Source organism: Crocuta crocuta, unplaced genomic scaffold (genome assembly GCF_008692635.1).
Source record: "Crocuta crocuta isolate KB4526 unplaced genomic scaffold, BGI_CrCroc_1.0 scaffold395, whole genome shotgun sequence".
In the NCBI taxonomy this organism is placed as follows: Eukaryota; Metazoa; Chordata; class Mammalia; order Carnivora; family Hyaenidae; genus Crocuta; species Crocuta crocuta.
The window spans coordinates 1985712-2012006 of NW_027532601.1; the positions used below are offsets into that span (position 1 = coordinate 1985712).

At 43.7% G+C, this 26295-nt stretch overlaps 1 protein-coding gene across 1 annotated transcript in view; it reads right to left on the minus strand.

Annotated features, from left to right (window-relative positions):
• Window positions 1–21416: 21416 nt before the first annotated feature.
• The window catches only part of NEFM (neurofilament medium chain), a 4960-nt gene continuing 81 nt past the window's right edge, over window positions 21417–26295 (minus strand). Inside the window, 3 exon segments of the mRNA XM_077780133.1 lie at window positions 21417–23306; window positions 24567–24691; window positions 25360–26295. The exon segment at window positions 25360–26295 is cut by the window's right edge and continues 10 nt beyond it. Of these exon segments, the coding sequence (XP_077636259.1) occupies window positions 21914–23306; window positions 24567–24691; window positions 25360–26295 (2454 nt within the window). The 3' untranslated portion in view covers window positions 21417–21913.

Sequence of the window (26295 nt, forward strand, 5' to 3'; positions counted from 1 at the left end):
CAGAAAAATAAAATTGAGGTGGTCAAACCTGCCCCAGTTGACTTCAGGGTTTTTTTTTCCATACCTTAGATTCTGCTATAGGGCACACATAATTGTAAATGAAACACGTCTGTTAAACAGAAGTTATGTTGATTACAGCTAGTCTTGAATATGAAGCTGGTTTTTTTTTTTAGTGTTTATTCATTTTTGAGAGAGAGAGAGAGCGAGCACGCGCACCTGTGAGGGGCAGACAGAGAGACACAGAATCAGAAGCAGGCTCCAGGCAAAAAAAAAATAAAAAAAAAAAAAGAAGCAGGCTCCAGGCTCTGAGCTGTCAGGACAGAGCCCGATGCAGGGCTTGAACCCAAGAACCATGAGATCATGGCCTGAGCTAAAGTTGGACACTTAACCGACTGAGCCACCCAGGCGGTGGCTGAAGCTATTTTTGAAAAAAGCCCTCAGAGGCCGTAGATAAGACTTAGGTTTCTTGTAGCTATTAAAGACATTTGCATTTGTGTAGAGATGGCCCTTAGTCCCTTTGCTGTTAGCTAAATACCATTTTTTCCATCTAGAACCACCCACGTTTGTATAATTTTATGTAGAGTACAGGCCATTTCTTGATGTGACAACTAAAAAACACACAAGCAAACAAAACAAAATGCTAGCAGGATGCTTTGAGGCAGAAAACTAATATTCCTCTGTTACTCTAAAGACAGAAATCCTTTATGAACACTCTATCCATGTTTTACCTAATCGTCTCTTGCTTGAGACAAAGGAACGACCTGCTCCTTCTGAGCCGTTAGTTTATTTCTAATCATTTTTTCACTGGGAACCCCTGTCTTTCTCCTGCCGAGGTTACACCGCCCAGGCACACATGCGCACACCAGCTCGAGAGGTCCTCTGACTTTCCGACGTTCTCCTCCCCCGCGCAGGGGTGCAGGTGTGTGGGAGGGAGTCTCAGCTGCACGCAACAAATCATTCACACAGTCTAAGACATAAGAATTGGTGTCAGACATGTGAAATCCGAGGGCGATTCTGAGGCGAGAATAAAACGCACCACCTTCCCCGGCCATGGGCACCGGTGTGTTTGTCAGGTGGCCCCGGGGACTGGCCAGGTTCTGAAGGCTTGAAGTCCTGGCACTGCCGCACTTAGGGCGAGCCTGCGTGTGCGGCCGTGACCCGAGAGCGTGAACCAAGTCTCCAGAGGGCCTCAGTGACTTTAGGGACTTAGGAGCACCTGGGAAAGATCCAGAAGCCAGAGACTCAGCTCGTTTCCTATGTCCCCCTGTCACTTCGTGCCTGTCCCCAATTCCTGCCAGTCCCACTGAAGACTGGAAATTAGAAAACGGCCAGGGTGCCTCCTGAGAGTGCTTCAGTCACCCGGAACTCGACCGAAGCCTCCAGAAACGAGGAGTAGAAGCCGAGTTCAGCTTCTACGGCACTGCGGCACTTTTCCCGGGATGATGCACAGCTCTTAAACAAACGCCCCTCCTTTCCCCCCACGCAAAGCAATGGATTTGGCGTATTTGGGGATGGGATAGGGTATTATTAACAAATGCTCCCTCCTCCCCATGCAAAGCAATGAACTTGGTGTATTTGGGGGTGGGAGTAGGGTATTAACAAACGACTCCTCCCCTCCCCCCGCCCATGCAAAGCAATGAACTTGGCGTATTTGGAGGTGGGGATAGGGTGTTATTTGGGCCCCCTCCCTCAGTTTGTTATTCCGAGAGGGGGTGGGGCAGTGTCTTTTGGCTCTAGCCGCCAGCCAGGAGCCTCTGCAGCCCCGCACCTCTTCCCTGCCCGCTGGCACAATGCTTCGCCCAAACTCCGGGAGCAGGCGGATTAGAGCAGTGCTTCCTGTCGCCCACGGGCGGGGCGTCCTTCCGGAGGAGCTCAAGGTCTATCTGTGGATTCAGGAGGCTGCCTTCTCGCCTTCCCAGGACCGACGCAAGATGTCCACCCCCCACNAATGACAAAGAAAATACGTGGCATTCTCATACTTTTTTTTTTAATACCTTGAATAAAGCCAACGTAACCTGTTAAAATCCAATGACCGGAGATTAAAATCTTTGAAAGATCAAAATCCTGTCTAAAATGGCCAGATGTCCCTTTTTCCCCACTGCAAACCGCCCTTCGGGTCGCCTCGGCGCCACTCCACTCTCCGGTCGCCGCTGGTCAGAGATCTTTTCTTTTTTTCTTCCCATCTTACAAGGAGAGACCTGGGTTCCAGCGAGGGGTGCGCTCAGTGGGCGGGGAGCGCCTAACCCGCTGCGTCCTTCCGCGCAGTTAACGTGCGGAGCTCGGGGCGCTTCCCCGAGGAGAAGCCAGCGGGGCGCAGGACCGGGTGCAGCCCGCAGGCCCCCGCGGAGAGCGATCTCCGCAAACGTGCAGCCTGCGGCCGCTGCACATTCTTCAGCCACGGGGACCCCCGCCCCCACCCCGCCCCGCGAACGGGAAAGTGCCAGGACTTCAAATGCTTCAGAGCAGATTGGGTGTCATATAGTCTCGGCAGGAAGCCCAGCCGTTTGGGGATGGGGCGGAGAGGGCGGAGAGGGGCAGCGGGGGAGGCGCCCGGAATCTTTGCTTGATCTTTCTCCACTTGCCAAGCCCGGAGGACGCCCGGGAAAGGTCCGCAGCTGCACTGCGCCCACTGCGGTCCCCGGGCGGGCGCGCCCCGGCGTCTGACCGGGAGCGCAGCCTCTCGGGAAACTTTTGTCACCGGTCCTTCTCTGCAAGCCCAGAGGCGTCTCAGCCAGGGCGGGGTCGGCTCCTGGAGCCCATGCCGGACCAGGGAAAGGAGGCTACCGCAGTGTTTCTAGATCGTTCCTCCTCCCTCGAAGGCTGGGCCTCAAGCTTAAGCCGCTCAGGAATCCGGCTTTATTGTAAAGAAGCCGGACTCTATCGTAAAGCCTTCGGCGGTGCTGCGGTGGGGGGTGGAAGCTGGAGGGAAGGGACCACAGCCGGAGCAAGCAGCGCAAGCCAGCGCATGCCTCAGGCGGGCTTGGTACGGCCTCGTTCCGATACTCTAGTGGAGAATGGCCAGCTGCGTTTGCGTCCCTTGGGTGCTTGTTAGAAATGCAGAGCTTGGTCCCACCCTGAGCCTGTTGAACCAGAACCTTCGTTTTAACCGGATACGCGGGTGATTCAGGTGCACGTTAATTGTGAGCCCCCCTGATAAAGAAAAGACCCAGGGTAGATCTGCAGCTCACTCACGCTCTTGGGTGTGGAGAGGGGGAGGCAGAGAAGGCATAGCCTTTCGCGTAACAAAAGGGAGCAAGAAGAGGTTCAGCTTTCTCCCTAGGCTCGATCTAAGCTAAGCACTGGCCAAAGGCTAGACAATACACTCGTGCTCTAAACATTCACTCCTTATCTTAGACAGTTTTGGTGGAAGAACTTGTGTAGAATATTGAGGGCCAGCACTCTCTTCCATTTGGAGGCCTGCTGAGGTAGGGCCGTTTGCTACTTCCCTTTGTGATGTTCTAGGGCCCAGACTCTGAGGCTGCTCAGGCCCTTGTGGGAGAGAAGTGTCAACTTCCATGGGAGAATCCAAGTGAAAATTGTTAGTATCATATTCTCTCACCCTCTTCTGAGGATGGGTATGGTAGTGGTTAGAAAGCACGCAGGAGAAGTTTCTCTGGATCTCAAATCCGCCGCAGGGAGAGCTTTAGCGTGGCCTGGGATCAGGCAGAGTCAGCCCTGGTGAATGGATGGCCCAATGGAAGGAAGGAGCCAAGCAAGTTGCACAAGAGGCTCAAGGCCTCTGAGCCCACATGCCAAGGCAGTCTCTGTCCTGGAGCTGGACGCCATGTTTAGGGGCTGGTTGTGGGCCACATCTGCTAGTAAGGGTTCCAGGAAGTTTTTTTCTTTCATTCATTCATTCATTCATTCATTCATTCATATATTGTCCTTCAGCCCTGGGGGGTACAGCATTTACAGCAAAAATGTCCTGTTTTCATAGAGGCAGATGAATTTTTAAAAAATGTATACGCTATCTCAGGTGATATGGGTAATCATGAAAAATGAAGTAGAAATGACCGAAGGGTGCACTTTTATGCGGGTTGGCCAGGGAAGGTTTCTCTGTTAAGGGGACATTGGTCAAAGACCTGAAATAAGTAAGAGAGAGAGAGAGCCATGCAGATTTCAGGTGCCCTGAGGTGGGAGCCTGCTCAGTATGTTGGAATAAGATTATTCCGGGGGCAAAGTGGTACAAAATGAGGTCAGAGAGGTAGTGCGTAGGCGAGGTGGAGCCTTGCAGACCTGGTGAGGACTTTGGATTTTACTGTGTGGGAGGTGGAAAGCCACGGGAAGTCTTTGGAGGGTTTCCAGCCAGAGCAGTGACATGGTGTGACTTATGTGTTAAAACCCTGGCTGTGCGTTAAAGACAAGTGAAGGGGGCAAACGTGGAGGTTATTGACAGTTGGTGAGTAATGATGACGGTCTGTTCTTGGGTAATTGTGCTGGGGGTGGTGGGATGGGGTAGAATTCTGCACGTATTTTTTAAAATATTTTTATTTATTTCTAGGAGAGAGAGAGAGAGAGACAGCGTGAGCAGGGAAGGGTCAGAGAGAGAGGGAGATACAGACCCCGAAATAGCTTCCAGGCTCCGAGCTGGCAGTCAGCACAGGAGGGGCTCGAACCCACGAACCGCAAGATCATGACCTAAGCGAAAGTCGGACGCTTAAGCGACTAAGCCACCCAGGCACCCCTCTGCAAGTACTTTGAAAATAGAGCCACTGGAATTTGCCAGAAGTTTGGATGCCGGAGAATCAGTGGGGTCAAGGATAACTCCCAAGTTTTTAACCTGAAAACATAGGAGGATGGAGTTTCACAGAAGGAAGTGGGGAAGATACAGCAGGTTTTGGAGCAGGGGCAACATCAAGAGTAGGTTTCGTCTGTGTTATGTTTGAGGCTGCAATCAGATAACGTGTGTTTGAAATTCAGTGCTTGAGGTAGTGTTTTGAAGTTCTCCCCTTCGATACTGTTAGCACTTAAAAGAAAGATCTCCATGAATACCAAATTTCATAAAGTGATAGAATTCAAAAGTGAGAAGCTGCCTTTTTCTTATTTTACATGCAAGAAAACTGAGATTCAGAAGAGTAAAGTGACTTGCATGATGCTCTTGATTATAGCAGAGCTGAAACTAGATTCTAAGACTCCCGTGTATCTCCCTGCACCATACAGTGTTCTCTCGTCAGAAATATATTGCTATTCTTGCTCTTTTTTGATGGCCCAGATATCGGTAAACTATATTCTATTCTTCCTTGGTTACAGCAACATTGGTACAACAATGGACAGATCAGTACCATGTACCGTGGGGTTTTCTCTCCCTCTCTCCTTTTCTTCCTCTCCTTCTGGGGTTTTTTACTTTGTTACTGATCATTTGGTATCTAATACATGAAAGAGTTCCATCAGGGGTCGCCTGTTGCCTTGGAAGTAAGTGTACAAATCAGACAAGCTCAAAGTGTTGTGAAACTCATCTATCTAGATCAACAACGAGTTGTTCATGTGAAAAAAATATGCACAGTGTGAGAAACCATTTAACATCTTCTTCTTTACAGATACTTGCCCATAAAATAAGCCGGCTGAATTTAACTGTTTATTTTTCAATTCAATGAACTAGTTGAGGAAGTCAGACTTCACGCACTGAGAATCCACTTTGCGCCCTTTCTCCCTGAAGATGGAAGATGCCATTCCAGCGTGGAGAGCAATGTTGTGGTAGCCATTCACTGCTGCCATCTTGGAGGGATGCGGCTGTCACTCTGGCAGCACAGAGTCTGGAGCTCTGTTATAAGAGTTCCCTTCTCCCAAGGCATGCATGTGGGACATGGAGTTGAGCATGAGGTAAAAGGACCATTAAAAAAAAGCCAGCCATTTCATTTTGGAGCAAATTGCTGATCGTAATTCCTGAGGCATAAAAAGCAGACCTTTTTGGCCAGAAATGACTTGACTCTGAAGCACCAAAATAAGAAAATTGCTTTGAAAGACTTTAATAGTCTCATGGCAATTGCAAGTGGTCCCTGCATGTCATCGTCACCAAGGCCACCTTAGACTGTTAGAGCTGAGACATTCACTTTACATCTATGCCATCAGGCTTGTTTTCTCCTTTGTCTCCATCCTACTATCCATATGGGGATAAATTCCCCATCTGTGCGTGCCTTTCATTCTTCACAGCTGAGACTCTCATTTCGATGATTATAAAAATTATCAGTATCATCAGATTTAAGGTTTGACCGTGTGTTTTACTTTTGAGGGCATTTACACCTTTTCTCATCACATTGAGAGCTAGGAGGACATGCATTGTACACATTTTACAGGTACAGGTAAAATCAAAGCACAGAGTTTATTTATGGCAATTGGTTTCCTTTGAGACGCCATCTCCACTTTAATGTCTCATGGGCAGTCACCTTCCCACGGCAAAGCCAATGTCTTGTTTCCCTTCCTCTTCCCTAAACCTGCCATTTTCTAAGGTCTTCTCTAGGTGTTCTCATATCTATACGGAAACCCCTTGTTCACTATTTCCCAGGCAGAACACTCTGGAGTCACCTTCGATTTCTCTTCTCTTCTACTGCCTGTAACTCTCCATTGACAAATTTCACGGACTTCACTTTCAAAGCATGACCAGCGACCTGGTACTTCTCCCCATCGTTAATATTACCTTTTTTATTCTAAGTTTGATACCAACCTCTCTTGCCCAGATAATTATAATAGTTTCCTGACTTGCCCCTTTGTCCTCAGCTCCTCCTGTCCCCCATCTCTATTCAACATAGTAACCTGAGTGATCTCTTTCAAAATGTACCTGTGTCACACCTTTGCTCAAAAACCCTTAAAGCTTTACACTTTCTGTGGCCTACAAGGACCTCCTGGGTCAGGTCCCAACTCTCTTTGTCATCCACTTACCTCCCTCTCTTTTCTCCTTTTTTTTTTTTTTTTAATGTTTATTTATTTGTTTTGAGAGACGGGAGGGGCAGAGAGAAGGAGGGAGAGAATCCCAAGCAGGCTCCATGCTGTCCGCGCAGAACCACAGGCCAGACTCGATCTTATGAACAACGAGATCATGACCTGAGTTGAAATCAAGAGTTGGAGGCATAACTGGCTGAGCCACACAGGCATCCCTTGCCCAATTCCCTCTTGACTATTCTGTTTCCACCACCCTGGCCTCCTAATCACTCCCCAAACTTGCCAAACAAGTTTTTGCTTAGAGCCTTTACATTTGATGTTCTTTTCTCCTGGAATGGATTGTTTCATATGTAATGGCATCTTTCTCATAGGTATCTGCATCTTATCTCATCAGTATGTCATCTTTATTAGAGAGGCCTCCCTTAACTACCCTATATGCAAGAGCAGCTCCTTTCTCCCCATTCAGTACTTCTGGACCTCCTTACCCTGCTTTCCATTTCTCCAAAGCATTTATCACCCTTGAATCCTTTATATTATATTTTCTTTTGTTTTATCTTTCCCCTTCTCCCTCCTACACGAATAAAAAGTCCATGAAGGCAGGGACTTAATTTATTCACTGCTATATTCTTTGGGCCTAGAGCTATGACTATTCCATAAAATATTTTTGTTTACAAATATTTGTTGGATAAATGAATGAGTTAATGCGTTTGGAGCTTTTCGGGATGGAATGGAGTGCTTGGTGGACAGCAGACCTCATCCATTGGGGGTTTTTCAACACTGGTAGATTGTTATAGAGTGGACTTAAGGATCACAGGGGTAGGACTAAACTAGATGTCCTTCAAGGGAAGTGTTTTAGTGTAGACAGCATGTATCTGAGAGAACTGGTCTGAATACTCACTGGTTCTGTGACATTGGATAATTTCTTTTAGTCCCTTATCTTCAATTCTTTACCTGTTATGGAGAGATTTTATACTTTCCTTCTCATAGGTGGTTATGACCTTGAAAAAACTTTGAATAAACAAAGTCATTCATGTAAAGCATTTAACCTTTTCCTGACATTTACTAAATGCATAACAAGCATCAAAAAATGTATAACAAACATCAACTGTGATGATAATGTCACCTCCATCCTTGGGATTCTGAGAATCTTTGAAGAGACATGTCCAAGGCCACTCAAGAGAAGAGTGTACTTTTTGACTATTAGACAGGTCACGTTTTCCCTACCAAATGACATTGTCAGTTCTCTTTTCAAGCTTTCTTGTTTAGTTCTGATAAGATTCCTGCCTCTCCTTATCCTCCCTTGTTCTCTTGAATTGCCTCCTTTTTTGAATATTTTTCTCAAGCCTGTTTTGCCTACATCATGAGCCTGGCCATAGATATTTATTTTGCCTAATGCCAATTTTTAAGCCAAAAACAATCTCAATGCAGATTGCTTACACTGTATGATATTCAAGTCAGATGAATTAAATGTCAATTTCTTACTCTCATAGCTGATATGTTTTTCCCATGAACTGGATGCTCAATAAACATCTGTGGATTATAAATTGGTAGTTTGAGCTTTAAGAAAGGGCCAATAATAGGGGCACCTGGGTGGCTCAGTCGGTTGAGTGTCTGACTTCAGTTCAGGTCATGATTTCATGGTCGATGAGTTCGAGCTCCGCATCAGGCACTGTGCTGACAGTTCACACCTTGGAGCCTGCTTCGGATTCTGTGTCTCCCTCTCTCTGCCCTTTCCCCCACTTGTGTGCTGTCTCTCTCTCTCTCTCTCTAATAAAATTAACATTAAAAATTAAAAAAAAGAAAAGGCCAATAATAATAATAATAATAATTTTTGTCAACAAAATGGTTTATTTTCATAATCTATATAGTTTGGGTCTGTAGTGTTACAGCTTCAAAACTGTTGAATCAACTGGAATAAATAGATCACAGTGACCACAGACAGGGGCGGTTGTTTGCAGAAGGATGGTGTAAAGTAATATATGCTGTGTCCATGAAATATCTAGTCGTGATGATGAATGTGAAATAAAATGAAAAAAAAACATTTATAATATATTGAAAAAATATTAGGTAATTTGTTACAGAAAATGTGGATTATGTAATAATATTTTCAGAATGATCACATCTATCCATATCAAATTTGTACATAGAAAAAGTGGGATATATGCTGAAATATAACAGGTCTCTAAGATGGCAGGAATATGGATGAATATTCTACAATGCCGATATTCCACAATGCATATTCATTGCACTTGAACGTAAAAATTAAATACCTTTTTTTTTTAGTAAATGTCCTAGGAATGTAAGTGGTAGGGGCAACTGGTGACCCTTTTCTTATATAGATAAAGCACTTCTCTGAGCTTCTGTTTCTGCAAATTGAGAAATCACAATACCTGTCCCACATATTGTGAGGCCTTAACCAGGATTATGTATCTGAAGCTCCTTCCTAACCTGTAGAGAAATGTGCAAGTGTAGATGCTTTAGTTATTGGCATTGCTGTAGAGACAGGTGTTGCCTGCGTAGAGACTCATGTGACCAGCTATCTTTGGTATGTCTCTTCTCCAGCATATTTTCTGACCTTCTGTCTTTCTGAGGGCACAAACACAGAGCCAGGCCTCACGTGCTTCTTGGGTGACCGTGCTGGATGTGCTCATGTCCAGCTCCAAAGAAGGCAGGCCTGGAATAAGACAGCACAATCAGTTACAGCAAGACCTTAGTTTTAAAATGATTCCTGCTCAAGTGTTGCTTTCAATTAGGTAAAAACTGGATTTTGAATCTGTCAACCATGGCCCTTGCTGTCCCTGAGACCCAGGTGTGTCCTGATTATTTTATGCACTTGCATCCAATCCCTACCATTGTTTTAGTTCCAAAGCAGATCGGATGCCCTTGCCTTGATTCATGTGTGAAATAGTCCATGCTTGGCACTTGAGGACCTCAGCTCTGTAAGTAGCATTTGAGCCTCCTTTTGTCTGAGATGTGCAGTTTTTCCTGTGAGTCAGATGTGGGAAGTTGAGATCCATTCCATGTGCCATCGTTGCTGCACTGTCTCCTCTTTATAGGGAAGGACGTGACCCTGGCAGAGTGCTATGACCTTCCCCTTGACAGGCAGTTCATGCCAAGGGATCTTATGCTGAGTGGCTCCTAATGTCCATTCTTTGTCTTTTAGAGGCAAAGGACATCTGCTAAGACCCTCATTCCTGAGTAAAGATGAGTCATTCTGTAAAGAAGATGATCTTTTTAAAAAGCTTGTACATTCCCTTGGTCTAAAGCTGGAAGTGGGGAAAATTCTGAATGGATTAATGATCCATTAATTTTCATCTATTGATCAGAGATTAATGATCTTAATTATTAATACATAATCTTGGAACTTTTGTTGGACAAGGCGGGAAGAGAAAGACAGGGGCCTTGAATAGAAGTATAGGTGAAGGAGAAAAAAGTAGAGAATGGAAAGGAAGCTAGGATGGACACTCCATGATTGTTTTAACCTTCGTAGAAGTTTCACTTTATTTTATTTTATTTTTTTTAAATCTTTTTTTTAAATGTTTTATTTATTTCTAGGAGAGAGAGAGAGAGAGAGAGACAGCGTGAGCAGGGGAGGGTCAGAGAGAGAGGGAGTCACAGACTGAAACAGGCTCCAGGCTCTGAACTGACAGTCAGCACAGAGCCCGACTCGGGGCTCGAACCCACGAACCGCGAGATCATGACCTAAGCGAAAATCAGACGCTTAACCGACTAAGCCACCCAGGCGCCCCCGTAGAAGTTTCACTTTAAAGGAGTCTTGGATCAAACCAACATTTGGATTTTCTTGGTTTATTGATCCCTAGACTTTCTCGTGACCATAGCTTCCTGGTAGGTCAGTCATCGTGTTTGTTTTAGTTTTTCAATTTTTTTATTTAAATTCTAGTTAGTTAACATACAGTGCAATATTGGTTTGGGGATCATAATTCAGTGATTCATCATTTATATACAACACCCAAGGCTCATCACAACAAGTGCCCTCCTTAATGCCCATCCCCCACATACCCATCCTCCACACACTTCCCTCCATCAATCCTCAGTTTGCTCTCTATCTTTAAGAGTCTCTTACAGTTTGGGGCGCCTGGGTGGCTCAGTAGGTTAAGTGTCTGACTTCAGCTCAGGTCATGTTCTCTCAGTTTGTGGGTTTGAGCTCTGTGTTGGGGCTCAGAGCCTGGAGCCTTCTTTGGATTCTGTGTCTCTCTCTCTCTCTCTCTCTGCCCCCCCCCCCCCCCGGCTAGTGTTCTGTCTCTCTCTGTCAAGAATGAATAAAAACGCTAAAACAAAGGAAGAGTCTTTTATGGTTTGTTTCCCTCTTTCTTTTTTCTTGCTCCCATATGTCCATCTGTTTTGTTTCTTAAATTCCACATGAGTAAAATCATATGGTATTTTTCTTTCTCTGACTTATTTTACTTAACTTAATACACTCTAGTTCCATTCACACTGTTGCAAGTGGCAAGGGTTTCATTCTTTTTGATGGCTGAGTAATATTCCATTGTTTATACATACACATCTTCTTTATCCACTCGTCAGTTGATGGACATTTGGGCTCTCTCCATAAATTGGCTACTGTTGATAATACTGCTAAAAACACTGGGGTGCATGTGTCTTTCGAGTGTGTATTTTTGTATCCTTTGGGTAAATACCAAGTAGAGCAATTGCTGGGCTACAGGTTGGTTATATTTTTAACTTTTTGAGGAATCTCCATACTATTTTCCAGAGTGGCTGCACCAGTTTGCATTCCCACCTACAGCTCAAGAGGGTTGCCTTTTCCCTACATCCTCATCAGCACCTGTTGTTTCTGGTGTTAGTTTTAGTCAGTCAGTCATAGTCATTGTTTTTTTAAAAAATGTTTTAAATGTTTTATTTATTTCTGAGAGAGAGAGAGAGAGAGAGAGACAGCGTGAGCAGGGGAGGGTCAGAGAGAGAGGGAGACACAGAATCTGAAACAGGCTCCAGTCTCTGAGCTAGCTGTCAGTACAGAGCCCTACGTGGGACAAGAACCCACAAACCGTGAGATCATGACCTGAGCCATGGTCGGACGCTTAACTGACTGAGCCACCCAGGCGCCCCAGTCATAGTCATTGTTAACACAAGCTAAAATAAACATACATTCTCTGACTAATGATAAACAACATTTATTGAAATCTTAACACAGGTTTAAGAATTTACTCTGACCTAAAAGCTTCACAAAAATTATAACCCTTAATCCTCAAAATAACTCTATTATTGGCCCTATTTAGTGGATGAGAAGACTGATGGTCAGAAAAGAGAGTTGCCCACAGTCACACAGTGAGTGTGGCAGTCATCTATCATTTTGTGCTCAGCTCCATATCGGGCCTTGGCTTTGCTCCACTCTGTAGGAGAGGGAACTACATATCCCAGGCTCTCTTGTGGAATAGCTTCAGGGGAATATTGGCCAATGGGATGTACTGATGAAAGAGTGAAGGATAGGAGGAAGGGAGAATCAGAGAATTTTCCCTGCCATTCCTGGCCCTGCTTTAGGCAGCTTCTCCAGTGGTACCTGCATCTTCTTTTTGAGTCTGGTTTCCATTGACAGTGCTTCCCTTCATGGTCTCAGTTCTCAATGGGATGCCACTGCTACCATAGATCTAGCCTCTACCAGATGCTCGGGACTTCTGGGTTCTGGTACCAACATCTATTTGTGTCACTCCAATCCCAGAGGTGTTGACAGCTTCTTCTTTCTGTTACTAATTTCTGATTGCCTCATTGTGTCCCACTATGGACTAAATTGTGTCCCCTTCAAATTCATATGTCAGAACCCCTCAATATGACTGTATTTGGAGATAGGGCCTTTATGGAAATAGGTAAGGTTAAATGAAGTCATAGGCATGGGGTCTGATCTGATAGAATTAGTGTCTTTATAGGAAGACAGATGAAAGATCTAGCTCTCTCTCTTAGCTGTGTAAGGACACAGTGAGGAAATGGTTGCCTACAAGCTGGAAAGGCAGCTCTCTCCAGCACCTGGCAATTCTGGCATCTTGCTCTTGGACTTCCAGCCTCCAGAACTATGAGAAAATAAATTCTATTGATTAAGCCACCTAGTCTATGAGATTTTGCTATGGTAGCCAGAGCTCACGAATATACCTTATTTTTTTTTTTTTTAATTTTTTTTTTGCCTTTTCAACCTTTCCTTAACTTTGCGGTACCATTTTCCTGCATTAATTTCCATTCTGTTTGAAACTCCTAGAATTTTTTTTCCCTCTTTCCGACTGACCTCTGACAACTAACTCAGGAGTTCAGACCTGAGATTCTCACCAAGGTCTGACCAGAGCCCCAAATCTGTGTTTTTCAAAGCTATATTGTACTTCTTCGATTGTTTAGAGTGTCTGCAGAGATCTGGGGGAAGAGCCGAGTGTTTGAAACCAAAACTCTGTCTGACCAGTGCCACCAAAAAGGATGGATATAGAAAAAAAAGTTTCAAGTTTTCAGAAGTTCTCAATATGACCTTTCATCCACAGCCTTCGTAATTATAGGCAGAGGTTGGGAGTACGTGTGAAATAGAACCTTCTTGTTAGTGGCCTCGATAAGTGCAGCAGCAAGAGGGGAGGAGATATTGTACGTGTGGAATGTGGGTACTGACATTCCTTGCCAGGGTCATGAAATGGGTCATACAATGTGCAATTGGGTAGGGTTAGTGTGGCAGTTAAATATCTATTTCTTTTCTTTTCTGATAACACACATACTACAGAATGGTAATGTGGGCAAGGTACAAGGCTCTAATGTTATTAATCTTCTCATCCTTTGGCAAGTCTTTCTCCTCTCTCCCATGAGAGTTCACTTCTTTTCCTCACTTTGAGGAGGAAGTAATACTTTGAAAGATCTTTTTTGCTTTTCTTTCCCAGATCTTGTATTTTGCACTTCTTAATGAGGATATTGAGATCCATTCTCTTCCCAAGAACTATGAGCATATTCTTCACAAAGAATATGAGGCAAAGCAGTTTGCTAATTGCCAATGAGAAAGTGATAACTTTAGAAATGTTGGTGGCTATTTTATGGGTAGCTGATAAATGGAGATGAGCACCAGCTCTCTAAATGTCATGGCCACACAATTTGTCTCTACTTATAATGCTCATTCTAATATGCCAAGGGAATGAGCCCAGTGGATGGGCATGGTTAACTTCGTTCACAGAGACATGTGATTATGAAGGTGGACAATAATGTCCAGCTAAGAAATTTCATCTTAATTTATGACAATAACAGATTACAGTGAGTGTGTTATGGAAGTGAAATATACAAATTTGTACAAATCTCCGACATGCTACATTTCAGGTACACTTTATTAGCATATCTTAGCTAATGATAGATATATAGAAATAATTTTGCTTGATACTTAATCACTTTAATCCAATCAAAATACTTTTCCTTGTTGCTATCTCTAAGGAACACCTTGTTGATCAAAGATGATAGGCAGGTACATGTTGCTGTACCGTACAGAATCAGTTCTGTATTATAGGTGAGTAACTAATAGAGAAAACATTAAATTGTCTGCTCATCGCTTTCTTTGGAGTCTGAAAGATGGACAATTAGGGACATAACGTGTTTCATGCGCCAATCAAAATCTTAATATATAAAGAGGATTCCACAAAATAAATTTACATATTCACACCGGAGATAATGGAACCTAGACTATAACACAGGGGAACTGATGTTGAATATGATGTTTCTGCCACTTCTGCATCAATGAGTTTTAAAATAACACTCTAGGAGGCCAGTTAATTCCTCCATAAATTAACAAATCGACAATGGGGACTGCTTAGGACAGGCGAGGCTCGATGGGTAGAGGTTCATTCCAGAGGTGAACAAACACAGAAGATATATTTACTCTCTTCTCTATAATTGTAGGTAGTGGAAAAGATATGGGTTTTATATGAGAAAGGCCTGGGTTCTAATCGTTAGGCCCAAACTTCTGCAAAAAATGACCATGAAAATAATTCCTGCACATATATTTTTTATGAGGGTTCAATGATTTATTACAGGTAAAGTGCTTGAGAGACAATAAACTTAAAACTTATTATTGTGATGAGTTATTTGGATCTGAACCAGAGCCTTCACCCTTATGAAGGTCTATTCTGGGAAAAAGGGAATAGAGATTTATATGAGTCCTCAGAACTTAGACTAGTGGGTGAAAGTTGTAAGGCGTCAGATATTGGAATGGTGGGAAGAAGGCTTTGCTGACTGATGGTTGCCTCACAACCTTAATAAATAAGAGTTTAAAGGTATCTAACTCTTCCTCTTGAAGGTTTGCTGTAGAGTATCACTAGTAAGCATTTAATACATGCTATTTTAATACTTAAAACATTTTTAAAAATATTTATTCATTTTTGAGAGACAGAGAGAGACAGAGCATGAGTGGGGAAGGGGCAGAGAGCGGGAGAGAGAGACACAGGGTCTGAAGCAGGCTCCAGGCTCTGAGCTGTCAGAGCCTGATGCAGGGCTCGAACCCACAAACCATGAGATCATGAACTGAGCTAAAGTCAGCCACTCAACTGACTGAGTCACTCAGGCACTCCAATACTTTTATTTTTTTAAGTGGGCTCCACGCTGTGCAATGAGGGGCTTGAACTCATGACCCTGAAATCAAGACCTGAGCTGACATCAAGAGTTGAACACTTAACTGACTGAACAACCCAGGCACCACTTTTAATTAATACTTTTAAAACTACTACTACTACTGCTACTATTACTACTATTTACTAGGCACCTATTATTTATCAGAAGTGATTATTAAATGCTATTTTTACATTTGTAATTTTAATTGGGCCATGCAGAAGGCCAGTTCAGAAACAACTGGGCAGCTCAATTAGAAAGAAATCTGTAGAAAATGACAGACAGCTTCCTTTTTCTTTGTTCCCCTAGGCATTCACATATTATATATTTAAGTGGATATAAATTAATAACCTTCAGCTTTTTATTCTTCTAAATATTAGCACATGCTATTTCAAGTATAAGGTTCTCTTTAGCTGAGATATTCTTTCTGGCTATGAAATTTTTGACACCATTGAGAAAGGTTTAGAAACATTATCTCAGGATTCAAACTATCCTTGAGCTTTCCAAGTTAATGTGGGAGGTGTAGAGATGTTGTGACTTGTGAGGTCCTGGCTTCCCAAGTCCAAGGGCATGGAAAACTCTTTGTGTTTTCACCAATCTGTGGTTTTCTGGGGAAGATTATGAAAAATTAAGATTAAGAGTATTCAGAAGCCCTAATGTAAACTGGGAGCTTTACCCTTTATACCAAAATTCCCTTAAGAGATGAAAACCAATTAGACAAGGAAGTGATTTCATTAATATCCTTTTTTCATGACACCATCATGGTCTACTCTCTTATGAATGTGAGAATACATAGGCAAAGGTAGAGCCTATGATATTATCAGTTGGCCTTGGATTTGTGATCCTATGATTTTTTCAAGTTTTGTTTTTAAGTTTATTTATTTATTTGGAGAGAGACAAAGATAGCACGAATGAGGGAGGGGCAGAGAGACAGAGAGAGAGAGAGAGAATCCCAGGCAGAATCCATGCTGCCAGTGCAGACTGGCAGTGGGACTGGAACTCAGGAAACTGTGAGATCATGACCTAAGCCAAAACCAAAAGTTGGAGGCTCAAGCAACTGAACCATCTAGGCACCCCTGTGACCTTATGATTTTAATTTGGAATCAGGAACCTCTTGTGTCCGCCTTCTGAAAACAATATTGTTACTCAAGTTCTTGGACCCTTGATTCTATGCTCTCTTAACCCTCTTCCTCTCCCACCTCCCCGAAACACACACATCCGCAGAAAGACCATAGGCATAGGTGGGCCTATGTAAATCATCTAACACTTTACTTAGGTCTTTGAAATGATTGCCCTTCCCTTAAATACTATAAAAAAGGGCTTTTGATCCAGTCAACTGCTCATATATTTCAACCATGGTTTCTTCTAAGGTAAGAATGCTAACTAGACTTAAAAGCGTATTACCTAAAATTAATAACATGTTGAAGATGTCATGTGATAATTTTTCAAAATACCTCAAATAAGAAGTAAAAGAAGGGCAGCTGGGTGGCTCAGTTGATTAAGCATCCAACTCAGGTCATGATCTCACAGGTCATAAGTTCCAGCCCTGCATCACGCCATCATGCTCTGTGTTGACAGTGTGGAGTCTGCCTGAGCTTCTGTCTCTCCCTGTCTCTGTCCCTCCCCTGCTCTGTCTCTCACTCTCTCTCAAAATAAATAAATAAACTTTAAAAAAAAAAGCAGAAGAGAACTCTGAGAGCCTTGCATTATGGTGTTGAGCACAATCAATATGGATTTGGGGATTTAAAGTTGTTTTCATAGATCGAGCACAAAGCTATTTCTCTAATTCTCAATATTATTTTAAATAGTTTGCATCAAGAAACCTTTAAGCCCCATGATTATACAGGTGGATTATTGGATATCTAAGCAGCTTCTATGATTTATTGCTGTGAAAAATGCAATTATTTTCCACCCAAATTCTCTACATGGATAATAAATATATTACAATGTGTTATACACTGTATAAGTATACACTGTATTATCAGTATACACTGATGAAGAAATATATGTGCATATGCATACACATATGTTTATATTGTATACCTATTCTGGTAAACTCATTAAAATCACAATCTGGATTGAAATCATATATAAAGAAATTAATGTTCCAATCAATTTCTTATGACCACATTAAATTCATTGTGTATGTATCACTTTGACCTAACTTAAAATTAGATATATTCAGCAATGATTTTGATCAACTACCATGTATCTGTTAATAGTGCTCAGTACTTCCACAGATATCATCTCATTTAATTACATCAGCAACCCTTTGAAGAATAGGTTCATGCCCCTGTTTTCCAGATAAATAAGTGGAAGCTGTCTTAGTCTGTTCTGGTTGCTATAACAAAATGCCAGAACAAGGTAGCTTATAAGCAACAGAAATTTATTTTTCATAGTTCTGGAGGCTGGGAAGTCCAAGATCAAGGCACCATGTTTCAGTGTCTGGTGACACTGTTCAAAGATGTCTCTCTTCTCAGTATCCACACAAGTGGAAAGGAGCTCCTTGAGTTTTCTTTCATAGGGACACTAATCCCATTCACGATGGTCCCAGGTCCCAGTCTCAGAACATAAACACCTCCCCACAACTCCCCCTCCAATACCATGTTGGGTGTAAAGACTTCACATACGAATCTGTGGGACACAGACATTTAGTCTATAGTGGAAGCTTAGACAGATACAATATAATGGACTCAAGACACACAATTTAGCTATCTACAGACCTTGGGCGTTAACTCCAATCCAGGGTTTTTGCCAAATGTCTACACCTCTAAGGGTAGATGACCCCTGGAGGTGGATGAATTTTATGCAGGGCCAATAAAGCGAGTCCTTTAAAAATGGCTCCTGTTTCCCTTTGGGAAAATTACATAAACCAACAGGAAAAAAGAACTTGCTCCAAACTGGAACAGCCAACCTATTTGTTGTGGAAATGAATATCCCAATGTTGGAAGACTGTCTCTGCGCTGACTGGCAATAGAAGACAGTGTGCTAGAAATAACACTTTCCTTTTCCATTGAGCATTAAAGTTGTCATGAGAAAAGTGTTTGCCACATTTTTGTGCACTGCAAGCTGTTGTGGGAGGAGGAATCACCGCTTATTTTGTATCCGGATGTTTTATTCTCCTCGTGATGCAAACAGTGACGCAGAGAAGTGATATTGCATTTTTTTTTATACTGTAAAGAGATCTGTAGGCACATTAAATGAAAGGTTCATGGCAGAGATGTCTTTATTTCAATCTGAAAAGGAAGAAGGAACCACTTCAGAATGTCCTTATAAATTGAGTTGGCCACAATGAATGGATTTGAGGGGCAGTGGACTGCAAGGGGTTAAGCATATGTGCTCTGGACCTGAAATATCTGGATTAAATCCTAGCTCTATTATCTACTAGCATGTGACCCAGAGAAAGTTAAAGTTTTTTTCTGCGTTTCAGTTTCCTGTTTGAAAATTGAACACTAATCAGCTTTGGTACTTCTTACTATATGTATTTTTAAAGTTTATTCACTAATTTTGAGTGAGCAGGGAAGGGGGATAGAGAAAGGGAGAGAAAGAATCCCAGGTAGGCTCCACACTATCGGCATGAGCCTAATGTGGGGCTCAAACCCACGAACCAAACCGTGAGGTCATGATCAGAGTCAAATTCAGGAGCTGGATGCTCAGCTGACTGAGCCATCCAGGCACCACTCCTATTATATTTAAGGAGGACAGAACAGTGGTCTGGAAAATGTGGAAGTATTATTAAAATTCTTTTATTCTCAGGAAAGAAAGTGAGGTGGTTGAAAACAAAGTTGGAACTGAAAGGACAAGTCTCCAGTGCTGGCCTTGGAGAGGGCTGCTGATTAGTCATTGTCATTTTATTTAAATTTTTTTTAACATTTATTCATTTTTGAGAGGTACAATGAGACAGAGCAAAAGCAGGGGAGAGGCAGAGAGAGAGGGAGACAGAATCTGAAGCAGGGTCCAGGCTCTGAGCTGTCAGCACAGACTCCAATGCAGGGCTTGAGCTAACAAACCATGAGATCATGACCTGAGCCGGAGTCAGGATGCTTAATCAACTGAGCCACCCAGGTGCCCTGGTCCTGTCATCTTAAAGCCATATATGCTACAAATAGGGTTTTCTATCCTGTGGTAGCCTCAGGGGCTAGTGCTGATAATGAGATGAGTTTAGGTATAGATGCATGAATACTTTTATAGTAATGGCTATATATTCAGTAGGTATTTTAAAAATTCAACTAACACATCGCACAGATCCAGTCTGTAATGCCCCCTTCACAGAAGAGCTTCCTGACTCTTCTCTGGGGCAAAGCTGCTGCAGCACGAGGGCCAGTTTTGGTGGGACTGTTAATCAAGATTCTTCTTGCTTTGCTGGTGGGACAAATGTGTGCCGTGTTTCTAAGTTTCCAATAAAGTGATCCAAACTTTGGGGTTCAGTCAGCCCCGTGACTGCATGAGGGATACCGCCTGTACTGGGGCCATCCTAGCTGGGCTTTCCCAACACCCACCTCTTCCACGCATCCTTCCATCCTACGGGCTGTCCTGACTTGTTCCCATATACGCTTTTTAAGTTTTGGAGATTATACTTGAAAATTCTCTTTTACCTTGGATGTCATGGATTCCGTTGCTCCAGAGAGTAGTGTTTTAACATAAAGCAGGAGTTCTTTATTTTATTATTATTTAAACTTTTTTTTTTAAACGTTTATCCATTTACTTTTGAGAGAGAGAGAGAGAGTATGAGCGAAGGAGGGACAGAGAAAGCTGGAGACACAGAATTCCAAGCAGGCTCCAGGCTCTGAGCTGTCAGCACAGAGCCCGATGCGGGGCCGGAACCCACGAACAGTGAGATCATCACCTGAGCTGAAGTCAGATGCTTAACTGACTGAGCCACCCAGGCAACCCTAAAACAGGAGTTTTTAAAGAAAAGTGTAAATACATTGTGTAAATGATATGCAGATAAAGCAAAAATTGTGAGGGTTGGCAAGTGGCTAATGATTGGGAAACAGTATTGCAAAATCTGACATTAGCAGTGAGCTTCCTGGGTACATTTAGGAATTAAAATTGGGAGATCTTGAAAAGCCATTAAAAAGATCATCAAGGATTATATTATTGGGATGATCTGATTGTGAAAAAATATGGACTTGGAGGAAAGAATACATTAATCAATAAGTTACTAATGGTCTAAAAAGTCTGGAACAGATATATTTTGAACAGGGAGGTCTATTATTTTCTTGCTCAAGCTCTGGCCTTTTTCTTATTATTGTTGTTGTTTTTGTTAAATTTAAAAATACTTCTTTGCTTGTATCAGAGAACAGTTTTTTTTTCCTGAGTGGAGCATTTTATTCATTTTTGACATTATTTCCCCCTAATTAAAACACCAAAAGTATAAATCTCTGTCAAGCAAATCAAGAATTAGTGCTGCAAAAAAAGGTGTGTGTGTGTGTGTGCGTGCGTGTGTGTGTGTGTGTGTGTGTGTGTATTTGTGTTTGAACCAGAAACATGCATCTGAGACTGGATATTTCTTGTTAGGACTGTTAATGATTTGAGTTCTGCTTCTTCTGTATACATTGTTATAAGTGCCATGAGTTCCTTTGTGTCCCAACTCCAAGAAACAAGTTATGACTCCATTATGGTCCCTCTCTCTTTGAGGTTCTCTGAGTTTGGGTTTGGGATCAAAACATCTGGGGGTTGAAGACTTCTTTCCCACCAATCTTGCTTTTTTATCTGATGCTTTAGTTTTTATTTGAAAAACACAAGTTTAAAACTTTGAGATTGAGATTGGGTGAAATAAAGATTTTGACACCTGAAAATGTTTTCGGCGATTATGTTTTCCCAGTGATCACCCTCAGGGAAATAATAAGAAATGCAGTTCACTTATAACCCCCCCCAAATAATCTACTGTAGGAAAAGACAGGGTCAGGTAGTGGAAATTTCACTTCGAAATGACAGGACACCATCCAATCGACTTTGTTTCCAATATGACCTTTATTGAGCAAGTACTGCTGTGACGTTTAACATCAATCAACGAAAGGTTGCAAACTGTGCATGTCAACGAGGTTCTCCCATGAACAAAAGTCCATTTTAAATGCACCAGTGAGGTAAACATAATTATTCATATATAGCTTTCTTAAGGCTAAGAGAGTTCTGTGTTTCATTTATTATTTTTGGCTCAGTTGGTTCTTTGCATAATACATCTCAAAACATCTCCCCCCACCCCTGAGTGCCCCTCTTCCGACAGCTTAGGAAACTGGCCAATTCCCCAGGTACACACAATGTCATGCATTTGAATCACCCAAAGACTGAGGAGGGAGCACCCTGAGCTTGCATGCAGTTCCCTCATATTGCACAAAGTAAAATACGATGTCTGGAGCCCCCATGGGAGAACCCGTTCTGTTTTGAAGCTGTCAATCACATGCATATTAAAATTGTCATATGGCTTAACCTTTTGCAATGGACTCAAATATTAGTCACTCTGGGTGACTTCCTTTACTATGGCGTGTGAAGTGACCTTCTCTACCTTTTTGGTAGACACTAGCTTCTCCTCAAAGGTCTCTTCATGCTCTTCGACCTTTTGAGTGACGGTTACAGATTTAGTGATGTATTTGGTAGCACCATCGCCCCCCTCACTGGTGATTTTTTCTATCTTTTTGGTCACCACCACCTTTTCCTCACTTCTGTCTGCCCCCTTCTTTTCATCTGCTGGGCTCAAGTCTAGCCCATTGGTGACAACCCCTTTCTCCTCTTCTCCCCCACTGCCTTTCTCCTTAGTTTCCTGCTCTTCCTCCTTTCCTTCCACCTCCCCATTGACTGCTATGTCCTCCTTCCTGGATTCCTTGGAACCCTGATCACTGGCTTCCTCCTCACTCCCTCCCTCCTCTTCCACCTTCTCCTTCTCCTTCTCCTTCTCCTTCTCCTTCTCCTTCTCCTGCGGCTGTGGCTTCTCCTCTTTGGCATCTTTCTCCAAGCTCACCTTTATGGATTTGGTGACCTCCACCACCACCTCCTCCTTTACCGGGGACTCCGCCTTCTTCTTCTCTGGCACGTCTTTTGGTTTCTCCTCCTTCTTCTCCACCTTCTCTTCCTTTGGAGATTCCTTTGCTTCTTCTTTCTTTTCTTCCTCTACTTTCTCTTCTTCCTTCTTCGGTTCAACTTTCTCAGCTACAGCTTCCGCTTTGGGTTTCACCTCTTCCACTGGTGATTTTGGCACGGGAGACTTGGCTTTCTCTGGCTTTTCTGCCTTAGCTTCTGCCGCCGGCTCCTCCTTGGGAGCCACTTCTTCACGCTTTTCTTCAGTTTTCTTTTCATCCTTAGCCTCAGCTTCCTCTACTTCACCTTCGGCCTCTGTTTCTCCTTCTTCTTCCTGTTCACCTTCCTCTTTTCCACTAGAACCCTCCTTCTCGGATCCTCCTTCTTCGGCTTGGTCTGATTTAGCACCCTCCTCTTCCTCCTCTTCTTCCTCTTGGCCTTCCTCTTCCTCCTTTTCTCCTTCTTCCTCTTCTTTAAGCTCAGGTGCAGCCGCTTTCACTGGAGACTTTTTGGTGGCTACGACTTCTTCTTCAGCTTGCTCCTCTTCCTTTTCTACGGCCTCTTCTTCCTTCTCTTCTTTCACGGACACAGCCAATTCCTCTGTAATGGCTGTCAAGGCATCTTCCATTTCTGATTTCTCATCTTCCACTTTGGTTTCCTCTATGATCTCCTCCACAAATTTGTGTTGGACCTTCAACTTCGGAGCCTCTACCTTGGTTTTCTGAATCTTGCTGGATATTGTGACTGAGGGCTGTCGGTGTGTATACAGCGGCCCAGTGATGCTTCCTGTAAATGTGCTAAATCTGGTCTCTTCACCCTCCAGGAGTTTCCTAAGGACCGAATCAAAAAAGACATGATTAAAATCTCAGTGGGCCTTCTGAGTATCGTTATGTGATGGGTAACGCAGCAGATACCTTTGAATAAATAGAATCACGTTCATAAGGGATTCTGTCAAGCCAGTGTAATACCTGCTCTGTGTCCTATCCAGAGATGTTCATGGACCACCAGCCAATGCCTTGCTGCAGTAACTGACCACACCCAAAAGTCCACTAACATTCTTAGCCGACAAATCTCAGCTCTGCCGCAGTCTATTTGCTGCACTGCGAATATGCTGAGAAGGTCCCTTGTGGTCAAAAAGGCCTTAGTGACCTTCTGGAGCATTTGGACTTTCAGGATGTATGCTAAATTTCTTTTAGTGAATATAAAATTCAACATATCTGTAACACTGTTTTGTGTACATTAAAAATTAGGCTAACATGTTAGTATGGGTATATCAAGTTATAAATTGGTCTGCGATTTTAATCATTAAGTGTCTATGTAATATAATTATTCAGCTTTCCTGGAAGGAGAGAGAGCTCTGAATACAATTTATTCCTGTAATGTTATGATGATAACCTTCTTGATAGTAGAAAAAGTGTTTAGTCAAGGATTTTCTCCTGTGAACTTAGTTAACAATAAGGTGACATCAGTCAGCAGACCCATAATTTCTTTTCTTTTCTCTCCCTCTGGTTGTATATCTAGGTATGTACACATATATATAAATAAAATAGAATATATATATTCTCTCTTTTTTCTCTCTATAATTCTATCTAATATATTCTATCTAATCTCTCTCTATATATCCTATCAATCTATAGCTGTTCTCAGCCAGATGATGGCAATAGTAAGCTGTAACAGAGAAACAGTAAACTGAATGTCCTGATATTTGTCCTTGACATTATAAAGTCAAAAGCTGCAACCACCATATGAAATACTAAACTCTAAAATTCCACTTTTGTTTCAAACATTTGGAAAACAGTTTTCACTAAAACAAAAATAAATTAAGCATAAGCACTGAAATTAATCAGTGCTCTCCCTCAAACATTTTATTAAATACTTATTTTAACTAATGTTCGTTCTTTTAAAGATGTGTAAAAAGTGGTAAACCAAATTTCAAACTCCTTAGAATTTTTTTTAACTACTAAAGAAAACCAGGCACTGATTTAAAATCCTCGCAACCTGCTTGCTTTCACTTAAGCGGTGGGGGTTTTGCCAAAACAGCCTCCGCAGTGCGGTTAGTATTTCTGCCCCATCCTCAGTGAGCACGGTACCTGTACGCAGCGATCTCGATATCCAGAGCCATCTTTACGTTGAGGAGGTCCTGATATTCGCGCAGATGACGAGCCATTTCCCACTTTGTGCCCCGAAGCTCATTTTCCAACTGCTGGATGGTGTCCTGAAATAGAGACAGCCGTAGACTCATCCCTCCAGTAGTAACTTCTTTCGCACTTACCACCCCTCCCCCCACGTCCCTCCAGCTCTGTAAACCCGGTAGCTCTTAGCCCCTTAAAACAAAAGCAACAACAACAAAACAACTGAGGAATTAACAAATAAATGAACAAACAAGATCAATTAGACAATAAGAGATTTCCTGGGCACACCATGCACTGAGACCAGTGGATTTAGAACTTGGGTCAGCAGGAAACAAACCTGCTGGGGGAAACCCCCCGGCTGACCAAACCCTTTTCATCTGAACCTTTTGGGCTGAAAGCCAACTTTAAGAGTTCTGATGATCACGGCTGGAAAAGTTGAGAATATATCTGTTTCTGCACAAGCTATCTTAAAGTTGCTGTTTTATCAGCTACCCGAATGTGTACCTCCTACTTTAAAACTAGAACTCCCGAGGGAAAAACACTTTTAGAAAAAGGTCCGGGCTCTGAGAAGCGGGAGATGGTGGGTGGAAGAGGAGTGGAGAAGGGATGGGGAGGGGCGAAAACGCTTTGCAGATCTAACTTGGGTCTGCGTCGCGCGCGCGCACTGGCCAGCGGCCACCAGGGAGCGCGGCGGAGAGCGCGCCGGGTCGCGTGCCTGAGTGTCGGGGGCAGGGGGGGGGGGCGCGNCTACCTGGTAGCTGCTGAGGTCGTGGTTATGGCGCTCCTCGATGTCGCTGAGCTGCCGCTCCAGGGACTCCTTGGTGCCGCGCACTGACTCGAGCTCGATGCTCTTGGACTGCAGCTGGCGCCGATACTCGGCGATCTCTTCCTTGGCGGAGCGGATGGCCTCCTTGTTTTGCTCGGCCGCCTCGGTGAGCTTGGCGTAGCGGCACTTAAACCACTCTTCGGCCTGGTGCATGTTCTGGTCGGAGTGGCATTCGAGCTGCGAGCGGATCTCCTTCAGCGCCGACGAGATGTCTGTCTTCAGGTAGTCTTTGCGCTCCACCGTGATGTGCGACGCCTGGATCTGGGCCAACAGGTCGGCCACCTCCTCCTCGTGATTGCTCCGCAGGAAGGCCACCTCATCCTGCAGCGACTGCACCTTCTTGTCCAGCTCCACCTTGACCAGCGACGCCTCCTCGATGTCTTTGCGCAGCGCGCGGATGGCCGCCTCGGTGTCGTCGCGCAGCCGTGCCTCCTCTTCGAAGCGCTCCTTGAGCCGGTGGATGTCTTCCTCCAGGTGATCCGAGTCCAGCTGCACCTGAGCCTTCTCGTGATTCACCAGCTCGAGGGTGGCGCGCAGCTCGCGGATCTCCTGGTCATACGCGTCGCCCAGCTGGGCGTGCGAGGCCTGCTTCTGCCGCAGCGCCTGGATCTCCGCCTCGATCTCCTTATTCTGCTGCTCCAAGTAGTGCACCTTCTCAATGTAGCCGGCGAAGCGGTCGTTCAGCCCCTGCAGCTGCTCCTTCTCGTTGGAGCGGGACAGCTTGTAGTCCCCACCCGGCCCGGAGCCGCCGTTGAGCAGCGACGAGGACTGGCTGAAGTCGAGGCTGCTCTCGGCAGAGCTGAGCATAGCCGAGCTGTAGGTGAGGCGCGGGCCGAGCGCGCTGCGCTTGTAGGAGGAGGA